Source organism: Tupaia chinensis, unplaced genomic scaffold (assembly GCF_000334495.1).
Source record: "Tupaia chinensis unplaced genomic scaffold, TupChi_1.0 Scaffold138136_1, whole genome shotgun sequence".
NCBI classification, from domain to species: domain Eukaryota; kingdom Metazoa; phylum Chordata; class Mammalia; order Scandentia; family Tupaiidae; genus Tupaia; species Tupaia belangeri.
Genome location: NW_006198035.1, coordinates 52,522 through 66,350, shown reverse-complemented (window position 1 = coordinate 66,350; position 13,829 = coordinate 52,522). Strand labels below are relative to the sequence as shown.

The 13,829-nt window shown below is 44.8% G+C and overlaps 1 protein-coding gene across 1 annotated transcript in view; it reads left to right on the top strand.

Moving 5' to 3' along the window:
- Positions 1-13,829, top strand: part of OTOA (otoancorin) — a 76,965-nt gene that overhangs the window by 63,013 nt on the left and 123 nt on the right. Inside the window, exons 25-28 of the mRNA XM_006161099.1 lie at positions 6,462-6,604; positions 6,770-6,906; positions 7,433-7,530; positions 11,279-11,474. Of these exons, the coding sequence (XP_006161161.1) occupies positions 6,462-6,604; positions 6,770-6,906; positions 7,433-7,530; positions 11,279-11,474 (574 nt within the window). The remainder of the gene's footprint in view (positions 1-6,461; positions 6,605-6,769; positions 6,907-7,432; positions 7,531-11,278; positions 11,475-13,829) is intronic.

The window sequence follows — 13,829 nt, the reverse complement described above, 5'->3', positions numbered from 1 at the left end:
ATCCCATCATCACTGTCATTTCAAAGCCTGTTTCTATGGACCGAGTGTTCCCTAGTTGTGGATCACGTGTCCTGGCTTATTTGTAGGCCTTGCACTTTTGACTGGATGATGGGTATTACTAACTTTACACCGCTGAGTGTTCGGTTTAGTTATACTCCTCTAAAGAATATCAGACTTTTCTCTGAAATACGTTTTAAGTTACTTTCAAATCGGTTTGTTCCTTTTGATGCCTCCTTTTGAGCCTTATTATTGTGAATCCAGAGTGATCCTTAGCCTGTGGGTAACTTTTTCCCCGTTACTGAAGCACGTTTCTTCTGAGGACCCTACCTAAAACTCTGTGTGTTTCAACAACTCTTCACTCATGGTCTCTGGGAATTGGACAGTGTACTGGTTTTTGTTTTTTAAAAGAATTATTTATTTAGTTTTATTGATTATTATTATTATTTATTTTTAAGAGATTTCTCCCTTAGGGTGCATGCTCTCGTGGAGGCGGGGAGGGAGAGATACAGGGACAGTGAGAGGGAAAGTCAGAAATCACCTCCCCCGACCTGGGGGGCGGAGCTGACCTCTCCTCCATTCTCTTCCCAGGATCTTGGGTATGCATGTACACACACACCCAGTGATTTTCAAGCCCTCAGGTCTGCGGTTTGAACTGCAGTTGGCCATGTGGGAGTCCAGAGATGTAACCACTGTGCCGTCTGCTAGTTCCTTTATTATTATTATTATTATTATTAATTAATTTGACCAGAGAGCAAGAGAGAAAGAGAGAGAGAGAGAGAGAGAGCGAGCCACCAGGTCGAGGACTCAAACCACGCCATTTGCTGACCCCAGTGTACTGTTTTCTGATGACTCTTTCTTTGCCTATGTGGAGTTTCACTCCCTGGATGTGCAAACCAGTACTCAGTACTGGAGACTACACCTCCGCAGGTTTTTGAAACTCTGTGCAGTTTCCTCCTCTCTAGCTCTTTGTCCTACCAACAGTAGGAGTCCTGGCTTCTCCGAACTTGGATCTCTGAATCCTCTACTCCTCTACTCCTCTACTCTGAGGCTTGGATTCCTCTTCCTGATCCATGTTCTGGAAATTGTCTTTGGGGAAGCAAGCAAGGACAATTTTAGAGCTCACCTTATTTATTTATTTATTTTTCCCCTTCCATCAGGGTAACAGTCCTGTACTCCCTGGTGTCCAGTATCTAGATACAGTTGTTTAGATATTTTTTATTTTTTAATTTATTCATTCATTTAATTTAACCAGAGAGAGATAGGGAGAGAGAGAGAGAGAGAAAGAAAGAGAAAGTGAGAAAGCAAGCCAGCAGGTCTAGGATTTGAACCTTGGTCAGCCATGTAGGAGTGTCCAGCACATTAACCACTGTGCACCTGCTGGTCCCCATGTTTAGATATTTTGTTTAGTTTTTCTAGCAGTGTGTGGTGGAGGTAAAATTCCAGGGCAGTTAATACTTCGTGGGTTAAAAAAGAAGTTCTCCCCAGAATTTTGATTGTTCTGACTGGAAGAGAAGTTTAGGGCATCTAACCTACTGTGCTGCTGGAAAGGGAAGTCTTAGCTCCTCTGTGTTATCTACTAATCCATTCTCAGGCAGTGGTCTCTAAGTGGTTGTTGTTAGTGTTAGGGTTACATATTCTTTAATTATCAACCCCATGAGTACATGTCTAGTTTTTGAAAAAGTCCTTGCATTGACTCCAGTCATGTAGTTGACCACCCCTGAGCAATCGCTTAGGTCAGGGGTAGAATCTGTTGGTTGGCTAGGTCGGCAGCAGAGAATGGAGTCTATCTCCCCATGAGCACATGAGCTGAAAATGGGGAAGGGTGTATGGAAGGCAGATTAAAGCCCTTCAAAAATGTACATGTTGGAACTCTTGGAACCCATGAATCTGTTACCATCATCATCCTTATATCTTGAGATGAAGAGATTACCCTGATGGACCCAATGTATTCACAAGAATACTTTCAAGAGGGAGGCAGGGGTGCCACTGATACAGAAGATGATGTGCTGGTGGAAGCAGAGAGACATGGAGAAAGATCTGATGGTGCGATGCTGCTAGTCTTGAGGATGGAAGATGAGACCACAAGTTAGGAAGTGCAGGTGGCCTCTGGAAGCTAGAGAAAGCAAGAGAACACATTCTTCCCAAAACAACACATCTTGCTGGTTCATTTTAGGAGTTATGACTTCCAGTACTGTAAGAGAATAAATCGGTGTTATTTTAGGCCACCACGTTAGAGGCAATTTGTTATAGCAGCAACAGGAATCTAACACAGAATAGCTCTTCAAAGAAAAAGTGTGGTGTTGGTATTTAAGAAAGGGACAATGGATGATGCGTAGGCAAAGCCCATGTGTGTCCCTATTCTCACAAGCTATTTGTAATCAGGATTCCAATGTCCCATAACTCTGAGTGGTGCCATTCAAATAGAATGCAGTGTGAATGGTGCCCCCTGGAGTTGAGGAACATGGAGGTCCTTGTCATGAGGATGAAATGAGTTAATACATGCCAAACATTTTGAACAATGTTTGGTACATAGATGTCAATAAAAGTTTTTGTTGTTGTCGTCATCATCATTGCCCGTCCTCTCTCTGGGCTAGTCTACTTATTTCTAAGATGGGAAGGTTAAAGCCAACAGTTTCAGGTTCCTTTTACTCTGAAACTTTAAGATTTTGTGGTTCTGTGACTCTAAAACTGGTTTTGACTAGTTTGAAAAGTGCCACCTCACCTTTCTGATATTAAAATAATTCTATTTGCAATCTGGAAGAAAGAGAAAAATATATCCAACTTAGAACTTAGAAACTAGGGTATCTCTTTCACTTTGCACAAATTTTAATTCCCAGGGATGGCAGTGAGATTTATCAATATGTTTGAAGAAGATATGAAAACCTAACATTTGCATATATCATTTGTAGTCAGTTCCTCAACTTTAGCTCCCAATCAAACCCTTAAATGCATGTTTCTAGATTAATAGTCAGACCTGGCAGAACTATATTAACAGATAGTTCAGCTTAAAAACCAATATAAGGAAAAAAACTATTATAAAAGCCAGAGGGATGAACAGAGAGATTGAAATCTTACAGGTATTCATTTTTCAGTGGTTAATATTGCCTAAAAGTGTTCGTATTAATTGTCTTGGAGTCATTATATATACGCTGGCCCGGTCATTCAAAGAAATATATTTTGACTCATCACCTTGCAGGCTGGGCTTGCATTTTCTGGCTTCCTGTGGCAAGGACAATTTAATACCACATCTTCAAAGTAATTTTATTTGAATTGTATTTTTGCACTTTCATTTGAAAGTAGGCATGCCTGATAATGGGGAGCACAAATTGCTATGAGTCAACTGGTGAAACCTGATTGTGAAGACTTAATAAGAAAAACTCAAAAGCTTACTTGAATCTCCATCTCTTACTCATACCCACACATCTTCATTGGCTAAGAGTACAGGCTCTGGAGTCAGGCTGTCTGGGTTTTGATCTGAAAACCATTATGTTCTAGTAGTGTTACCTAGATCTCATTACTTAACCTTTTTATGCCTCAGTTTTCTCCTCTGTGAACGAGGGATAATATTAATACTTACCTCATAGGGTTGTTGAGAGGATTAGATGGGATAATATGTATTAAGTAGTGAAAAGAGTCCTGGCACACAGAAGCATTCAATACATGTTAGCTATTATTACACACTCCCATCCAATCAGACATTTAAGTCTAAGCATGGGATTACCAAAACTCTCCTAGAGCGAGCTATGAACTCTGGAATAATTGATGATAACCTGATGAAGACAATGACCAGTCTGACTTGCAGAACCACAAGAAATCCCCCTGACAGCAATTTACCATGTGAAGTTAGCAAAATGATGCCATTTATCTTTTAGGTTTTTGTTATAGGATGTGTGTGCTCACCAGAGAGGAGAGAGACAGAGAGAGATACACACAGAAAGGGAAAGTGAGAAATTATCTGGGGTGTAGGGGATGTCCATGCCACAATCTCTCTTCTTCCATTTTTCTCTCAAGATTTTGGGCATGCACACACACACACACACACACACACACACACACACACACCCAGTGTGATTTTCAAGTCACTGGGTCCAGGATTCGCACCATAGTTGGTCATGTGGGAATCCAGCTGCTTTAATCACCATCTGCTGGTCCCAATGATGTCATTTTAAAGGTGTATATATTGCATATTACTTCTGTATACTCACTCAGAAGCTCATTCATCCATTCATTTCCAAGAAAAGTCCTTTTTGAGTTCTTACTGTGTGGCAGTCATTCTGCTAGGTGCTGGAGACACAGTGGTAACTAGATGATTGTGGTCATCTCTTTGGAGAGTATAGTTGGTGATACAGAAATGTGGGCTCTCATGGGACAAGCTTTTTTAAACAGTGTGATTACTGATGCAGAAAATAGATAAGATGCTCATGGAGGGGCCAGCAAGTGGCATAGTGGTTAAAGGCACTGGATTCCCACATGGCCGACCATGGTTCAAGTCTCGGACCTGGTGGCTCCCCTCCTCTCTCTCTCTGTCTCTCTCGGATCAAACTGGAAAATAATAATGATAATAATAATAAATAAAGTTAAATAAATATAATACTTAAAAAAAAGATGCTCATGGAAAAGGGGAGATGGGGGTCTCCAGGGTCCTCTTCTCTGAGTAGCATTAAAAAAGACCTGAGGGATGAGAAGGGAACAGTCACATGAAAAATGGAATCCTGCAACATTTCACAGTTTTACTCAACAGCTTTTTTCAACACTGTACCACCAATATTGTGTGAGGGGATGACTAACATTTTAAGGAGATGAAGGGCCAGCAGGTGACATGGTAGCTGAGGCTCTGGATTCCCATATGGCTGACCACTGATTGAGTCCCAGACCTGGCTGCTTGAAAATCACACCAAGTGCATGTGTGTGCATGCCCAAAAGCCTGAGAGGAGAATAGAGGAGAAGGGATTGCAGCGTGGCCATCCCCCTGGTGAGAGATTTCTCATGTTCTCTCTCTCTGTTTCTCCAGTGAGTGCATGCACCCTATGGCAAAACTCTCTCTAGAAAAAAAAAAAAAAAAGGAGATGAGAAGATTACCCCCACGACCGTCACTCACTCAGGAGATGCTTGTCCTTGGATGTCTTCCCTCTCTCTTTGCTTAATGTCTCTTGTAACATTTTTCCCTCATTACTGCCCTCATTACTGCTGAAGGGTTCAGATTTTATTATACAGCTCATTTCCAAGGGACTGGTTTGGATCCTTCCTCAGGTCCAACATAGGTAGATTAAATGAATCAGGACTTATTTAGTTACAAGTAGCAGAAAACCCAACACAAACTGGCTTGAGCAAGAAAAGGAATTTATTGACTCCCATATCTAAAAAGTTCAAGTGTAGTGTTCAGGTATGGCTAGCTCTAGGAGCTTCATCACTATTGCCAGGGATCCCTCTGTCTCCATTTTTGTGGCTTCTGCTTTCCTTTGTGTTGGTTTCATTTAGGGGCAGGCTCTCTCCATGTGGCTTGTTCCTCCCAAGTTCACGTCCAGAGCAAAGAAATTGCTTCTCTCCTAATTGCTCCAATCATAGTCCTGGATGCCTCTGGCTGGAACACGTGCTCTATCCAGAACCAATCACTGCAGTCAGGCTAAGAGATGACCTCATTGGCCAGGATTGGGCCGTGTCAGCATCCTGGAACTCAGGGTGAAGTTAACTCCAACTGAACCACGTGGAGTAAAAAGTGGGAGGAGTGGTTCTCCAGAGAAAGTCATGGACAATTAATGGCCCCTATGCCAGAACTACAGGGACCTCCATATCAGCTCCCTGAAATCATAGCTCACTGGAAATGTTCCTCAATGATACTTAAAACGGAAGGATTTCATGTACTACACTCTAAAATTAAAGAGCAAGAAATATATTTCTGTAGAACCATGGGAGAACAAAAATCCATTCTGGCTGAGATGGTCAAGAAATTTTTATGAAAAAGGTGATATTTGAACTGAACCAAAAAGTAAAAGGATGGTTGGATCTAACAGTTATGAACGTAGAAGGGCATTTCAAAGGGAGGGTAGGATTGAGTGAAGGCCGGGAGGCAGGAAAGTGTGAGATTTTGTTGGAACATTGAGAAACAGATGCTGGAAAAGTTTGGATTCTGATGCAGAAGAACTTGAATATCCAAATTATCTGAAGGTCATAAGAGTGACTAGAGAAAATAAGCCAGCAGACACAGACACAGGATATAGGTACCTTTAAACGTTGGTGAAGGACACAAAGATTCATTGCCTAGGGACACATCCATAGATCAGAGAAATGCCCAGCTGAAGCAGTAACTTAGGAAACTTCAGTGGTTGGGCTGGCTGGGAGGGGTGATTCCAGAGGGGTACAGCGGGGAATCAGTTGGGAGGCTATGGCAATAGTTCAGATATCCTCTTAGGTCTTGATCACCTCTGGATAGTTCATCTCCTAACTTTTCTCATTCTTCATAGGCTAAATCCATTCTACAAGGATTCCTGGAGGATTCAGGCTATAGTATCCAGGATCTGAAGAGTTTTCATTTAGTAGGACTCGGTGCCACTCTGTGTGCTATTAATGTCACTGAAATCCCACTTATAAAGATCTCAGAATTCAGGTAACCAAAATCCTAGTGCGCAAAATGGCAAACAACCTATCCATCCATCTGTCCACCCATCCACTCTTCCACCTGTCCATCAAGATATACTCCATTCCCGATGCCTTTCCCCTTTCTGGAATGAAAAAGATATGGGATTACACTATAGGCATCCCTCTTAACCAGGTTGGTGATTGCCAGAATTGGGACCCTCCTCTGTAGCACCCGTGTGTTGGCTGAGTTTAAAAGGAAGGCAGAAGTTGTGTTTGGCGTTCCCACTAAGTGGACCAGCTCTGTTTTGCAGGAGCTTGGGACCATAGCAGGTAAGAGGCACCCTAAGCATGCATCTCTTTTCCTTTCCAAAGTTCAGTCCCCTTAACTCTGGGGACTGAAATAAAATAATCACTGGCCACATGTAGCAAACATCCATAGTGTTATAGTAGAACCTAGATTTCATGAGTCAAAATTGCAGAGGGTGAGGTCTGCAAATCTGCTTTTCAAACAAGTTCTCCTGGTAATTCTTATACATGCTAAAGTTTGAAAAATACCGGTATAGAATGTGATTTAATTGGTCTCTAAATAGGTTTATACACAGTCTCACAGTGTGTAAATTGAAGCTCCTTCTGGGCATACATTTCACCGTAGGAGGCCAATCAGGGCTAATGCAACCCACATTTTTTTCTGAGTTGATTAAGGAACTTGATTCCCCAGTGTGATTTTCAGGGCCTTTTGTAAGGAGCAACGCTTGCCTAGAACATGCAGATCTGCACATTATGCAGCACCATTAATAAAACAAGTGGAGTTCCAATGGCTTGAACTAAACCCTCATGATTCCTTTTTTCCCCCCAGCTGGATTAACTAAAGCAGAGCTCCGAATGCTCAACAAGGATTTGATGCCATATTTCCAGCCATCAGCAATAAAGTGCCTTCCTGATGAGATATTCAAAGTAGGTGCCCAGTTCTTCAAGGAGGAATGAGAGCTTGACCCCATTTCTTAAATCACACAGGGAAACAGGTGACAAGCCTTGGGGTCTAGGGACTTACAACCAGGCTTCTACTGATAAGGCCAGAGGAACACTGAATGACAACAATGGATGATCACAAGAAAATTTTAGGTGCTTTTAAAATTTTTGTTTTGAAGTTTCTGATTTATTTAAATTTTTAATTTTTTTTTGTTTTGTTTTAGAGTTTTTGCTATAGGGCATGTACACTCACCAAAGAGACAGAGAAACAGACAGAGAGACAGAAAGTGAGAAATCACCCTCCAGTGGGATGACCATGGCACAATCTCTTCTCCTTCATTCTCTTCTTGGAATTTTTGGGCACACATGCACAAGTGCCTGGTGTGTTTCAAACTGCCAGGTCTAGGACTTGAACTGCAGTCAGCCATGCGGGAGTCCAGTGCCTATCTACTATGCCACTTACTGGCCCCTCTAATTTATCTTTAAATTGTATTTATTTTTGTGATCACCTTCTCTTCCTAGCAAATGGTACTGATGCTCTATTCTTAGCCATGTGATAGGTCCATAAACCTTGTGCAAAACCAGGGGCCAGATGTATTTCAGAAATCAGAATATTCGGGAACAGCAGTTAGCATAATGGTTATGTCACTGGACTCCCACGTAGTCGACCGCGGTTCGAGTCTGGGACCCGGTGGCTTAAACTCATGCCGGGTATGTGTGCATGTGTGCCCAAGATCCTGAGAAGAGAAAGGAGAAGAAGGGATTGTGGCATGACCATCCCCCCCCGGGGGTGATTTCTCACTTTCTGTCTCTCTGTCTCTATCTTTCCAGCCAGCGCACATGCCCTATAGCAAAAACCTCTCAAAAAAAAATCAGAATTTTCCAGATTTGAAGACCACCCTGTACATAGACTGTACATAACACCACCAGTGATGTCTGGGGAAGCACCTTGTAAGCACATTACTATTTCTGTGAAAAAAAATCTGCGACAAGTCTCACTAATTGGGATAAATAGAGACTATAAATAAACAGCCTCACATCAACTCAGGTCAGGTTTTTCTGGTAAATAACTTTGTCTTAAACTTTGAAAGAAACTTAGTTTTCAGACTTATTTTGGACTTCAGAATTACAGAAGAGGAACTGTAGACCTGTGTCGTGTTTCCTTTTAAGATAAACTTAAATAAGTGCATTTTACATGATCTAAATAAGAGCAGGAAGAAAAGAATAATAGGAGCGGTAATAAATAGCGGTGGAAAAATGGAGTGGGTGGCACTGGATTTGCAGATGTTGGGAAGCAGGGTGTAGTGTCCATGTACAAGATTCGGAGCTTGTTGGGTGGGCACGGCCTGCTCTGATGAGGCGAGTGTGACCCTGGTGTTCTTGCTTGCTGGTAACGTGGGAACATTATTTATTCACCGCACAGAAACCAGGCTAGACCAAGTCTCAGGATACCACTGGGTCATTTTAAGAGAGCCGGCTCCGAACTCCTTCAGCACCTTGGACAGTTCCCAGCGCCGCGCACTACCTAGGGATCCCCAAGGCCGCAGAACAACTATCCTTGTGGCCGTGCATGGGATTAGGCAGCTAGGTCCTAGACGCTGGCATTAAGCGAAACATATTCTCTTGCTTTTTTGGAACGCGGTCGTAGCGGCTTCCTTGTTCAAGTGAACCCAGAAATGTGTCTATTCCAGAAATGTCTATTGACCACCTTCATGGTGGCAGACGCCAGGCTAAGTGCGCTTGGGCTGGGCTGATGATGGGGCGGTAACACAGTGCCTTCAGGGCCGGGAGGGCAGCATGCAGCAGCGTGGTGGGCTGGGTAGGGACGGAGGTGAGCAGAGAGCCTGTTTAAGCTGGGAGACTGATTCTCATCTCTAGCAATGCGGTGTGACCATATGGGCCCGGTATTGCTGGATTTTCCTTTTTTTTTTTTTAATTTTTATTTTTGGAAAAAGCCAGAAATATTCACTTTCACGTGGAATCTCCTGATAGTTAAACACTGGCAGCCAATTTGAATTTATTTTTGAAAACACAGCGCAATAGGTTTATAGATTCAATCTGGCCCATGGGTCATGAATCAGCAACATCAGAGAAACAGATCACTTTTATAATACAGATTCTGCATGAATGGTGGATGTGAGCCAGAAGAGCACCTACACTGTGTGTGTGTGTGTGTGTGTGTGTGAGAGAGAGAGAGAGAGAGAGAGAGAGAGAAGAGAGAGGGGAGAGGAGAGAGGGTAAGAGGTGATGCTGGATTTTGGAGGGCAGGTTAGCCAGGTAGAGAGGAAGGAATAACAATCCAGGCCAAAAGATGCTGCCTCCTGGGGTCCGGAAGTGTGGATGCTCATCCTCCCAGAGTGCAGAGTGCTGGAGTGAGGTTGGAGAGGTGGGTGGGACCCAGAGCTTGAAGGTGCCATTGCCACACTCAGGAGCTTGTACTGTCATGGAGGGGCTGCAGGAGAGGGTTCTAAGCAGAGGAATATGGTTCTAGGGATGTGTCCACTTGGATAGGAGGGAGAAGAGGGCGAATGAGAGGAGGGGAAAGGATGAAGGAGCATACACACATTTCTCAGATTCTCTGGGGCTCCAAAAAAATAAGCAGGGTGATTTTAGAGGCCTCTCCACAGAAACGGAATCCTGATCCCTCATCTTATTTCAGTCCCACTGGAAGAGTCATCAAAGCCTTGGAATTGGGAAGACTTTGGAAAACACCTTGTTCAGTCTTCAAAGACATAGCGTGTCCACAGCAGACAAACCCAGCAGATTTTCACACTGTTTCTCCACTGCAGGAATCATCGCAGGGTGTTCAGGCTGTTGTACCAAAGAAGCAGAACCAACCAGCCTAGGAGATGAATTCTCTGCCATTCCGTAACTAGTCCCAGAGCTGAGAGGGGCCGTGTACCTTGCTCAAGGTCACACAGCGAGTGCAGCAGAGATGAGGCTCAATTCAGGTCCTTGGCCTCAGGCCTGTGCTTTCCTCTCCACATCAGGGTTTCCTTGGGGGAGGACTTGAAGCGTTGGGAAGGTACCTCACAGTGCATGAAACAACCTTAAGTGACATGGTGAGCCTCCTTTAATGCTACTGATGACTTCAAGGAGGAAGTCTCAATTTGGAGCTAGGATGTCTTTAACATTTCTTCTCTCTCTCTCTTTTTTAGTTAATTCATATGTTTCTTGAGAGGAGAAAGAAAGAGAAAGACAGAGAGAGGTATCTCTACAGGGTCTTGCCACATGGCCAGCTCCCCCCCCCCCAATCTCCCATCTAGCCACAGTTACTGATGCATGAGGGTATATCTGGCATTCTGGTCAACCAGGGGCCTGAATCTGGGACTGCTGTTTGTTCCAGCATTGCACAGTGGTGCCTGCCCATGCTAACATGGCTGGTCTCTCTCTTTCTCTCTCTCTCTGTAGGAGGTCAGGGGTTCAGACCTAGTTAACCAACAAATATATCTAGAACTTAATATTGTAATGTTATTTCTTTTGGCTTCTAGTTAATACTTGATTATGGTAAGTCCTGCTGATTTTCCATTTTTGTAAATTTCCATTTAAAACTTTCCATTTTTAAATAGATTTATTTTAGTAGTAAGAGATCTGATTTTTAAGGAAATATCTTAAAGAGGAGCCCAAATTATACATAGATATTGGCAGTCATGCGGGCTCTGGGTGGATGACTGAGCTTTGAGAAATTCGGGGAGCCCCTCCCCACAGGCGCTGCCCACGTTTTCTCAGGCAGGAGCTGTCTCCAGAGCAGATCGCCTTCCTGGGACCTGAGAATGCCGCGGCGGTGACCCACACCCAGCGTCGCCAGCTCAGCATGTTGCAGCTGCAGAGCCTCCAGCGGGCGCTAGATGGAGCCAAGACTCACTCCTGGCTGGACGCTCCCGGGAGCGCCAGCCCCACCCGAACCCCTTCCTCCCCTTCTCCCGCAGGTGAGCAGAGTCGCCCCCTACCCCGCCCCTAGCCCGCTTTCCGGTCGCTAGGTCTGCTTTATAGGAGCGGGAATGTTCCTAAGATTCAGGGTGGGATTTCTCACAGTCACTGGGATTCTGCACTCAGAAAAACCCCAAGTCCGTAACAACCTTCACATAAATGATTCTCAACTCTGGTGCATTTTAAAGTCACCTGGAGGAGCTTTTAGAGACTTCCAGTTCTCTGGACCTTACCCAGAGTCCACTGAAACAAACGCTCTCAGGACGAAATTCATTTCAGTGGCTCCTTTCTACCCGCCTTCCTTCTCACTGTCCAGTATGAATCAATTCAGTCAGTAAACACAGGACACCTGCTAGGGTCCAGCCCTGCGGTAGGGGCTGGGAATTCAGAGGTGGGCAAGACAGGTAAGGTCCTCTTGTAAATGAAGGTGATTTTGAATCCGATAGACCAGGAAGGGAAGTAAACCGGGGCAGAGTGGTAAGGAAGGGCTGAGCTAACACAGGAGAGTGGGGAGAAGCCGTCCAGGGGGTGGGTGGCATTTGGTCCTGGGGGATGGCTCTTCGCCCCCCCACCCCTTTGTCCTCACTCACCCACTTCCTTGTGCCTCCATCTGTCTGCAGTGAGCTTCACTTTAGGGCTAGGCGTGGTGCTGTACTTTGGGGAGACAGCTTTGAACAAGTTGGATGTGTCTCCTGTCCTCACTGAGCTCTGAGTAGAGCACGGGGGTGAGGGAAGAAAAACATACCTGGCTGCCAGGAGGCAGCAAGATGGGAAATCAGGCACCACGGAGGGGCTTGAGGGAGCAGGAGGGGTCACAGAGGCCTTCCTACGAGCGATGTCTCAGCTGAGACACAAGGGTGAGGATAAGATGCACTTCCCCAGCGGATGGTGTCCCAGTAGGAGGGACGCAGTGTCTGAGTAATGCCTGCGCTTGGCCCTTCCCGGCCCAAACACCTCTCTCTGCCCTGCCCCGCCCGCCCCTTCTCTTGGGGGAGGGTGGATTGGGGAACTCGAGTGGACAAAGATGGCACTCACAAACAGGAGTCTTGTCCTTTGATGATTATTATTTTAAAGAACCGTTCATTGAAATGTAATAGGCGTACACTTACAAGTTATTTTGAAACGCTCTAGTGTTTCGTATGCCTAGATTGTACACACAATAGGTAATGCACATGGCTTAAAACACAGAAAGCCCGAAAAGGTATGTAATGAAACCTTTCCGCAGGCCCCTGTCCCCACGCCACCGTTCTCCTCAGGGGGAACTATGCTACAGCTTCTCGTCTGTCTACCCAGAAATACACCACCCATACACAGGCCCATCAAATGTAGAGGCTCTCTGCACTTTCACTAATGCGTATTGTACACCTTAGTCTGCACCTTGCATTCTTCACCCAACAGGGTGCCTTGGAGACAGTTCCATGTCCATACCCAGGAGCTGCATGGTGGTTGGCTTTATGGCTATGCCACCACTGGATTTCACTGGATCTCTAGAGATGGGCATTTCCATTGGTTCTCATTTTTTGCTGTTACAAACAATGCTGCAGCCAATGACCTTGTCTAATTTGTATCCATTCAAGTCTGATGGGAGAAACTCTTCCAAGTGGGATTGCCGGTTGGAGGGTACATGCCTTTATAATTTTGATAGATTTTGTCAAATCTCCCACGGAGAGGCACTCTTGGTCTTCCCTTGAACCAGCAGGGTCAGAAAGCAATAAGGGCTCCTCAAAATATGTTCCCAGCTGGTCTCCAGATGCCCTTCTACCATTCACTCCAAAAGGCTGCTGTAGAGTGCACACTTGCTGTGGGCCAGAGCCTTAATCCCTCTTAAAAATATTATTTATGTATTTTCTCCATGAGAGAGACAGAAAGACAGTCCCCCTAACAGGGTCTTTGCACTGCCATCCAACCCCAGTCTCAGCTCAGCCCGGATCACAGAAGGTCCCAGAATGTGAACCTAGATTGGTCCCATGTCGGTCTACTGAGCTACTACTGCCCAGCCCCAGACCTGTAATCTCTTGTTTTTTGGTCTTCCTTTATGAACAGAAAGAACTGGGAGTGATACTTAAAATACAGATTTTTTGGCCTCCTCCAAGACTTGCTGAGTCAGGACCTTCAGGGGAGGATCTTGGAAGTTGTATTTTTAACAAGCTTCCCAGGTGACGCTCTTGATTAAGTCAGTGCTGGTACCTGCAGATGCACACGGATTTATTTAATCCTCACTCCCCCCGCACCCCCTCCCCTTTGGAGATGATTATTCCCATTTAAGAGATAAGCAAATCAAAGTTTGGAGTAGAGTGGTCTCAGAGAGATGCAGGGAGCCGGGCATGGCGCGTCCCTCTGCGGGCTGCTGCGAC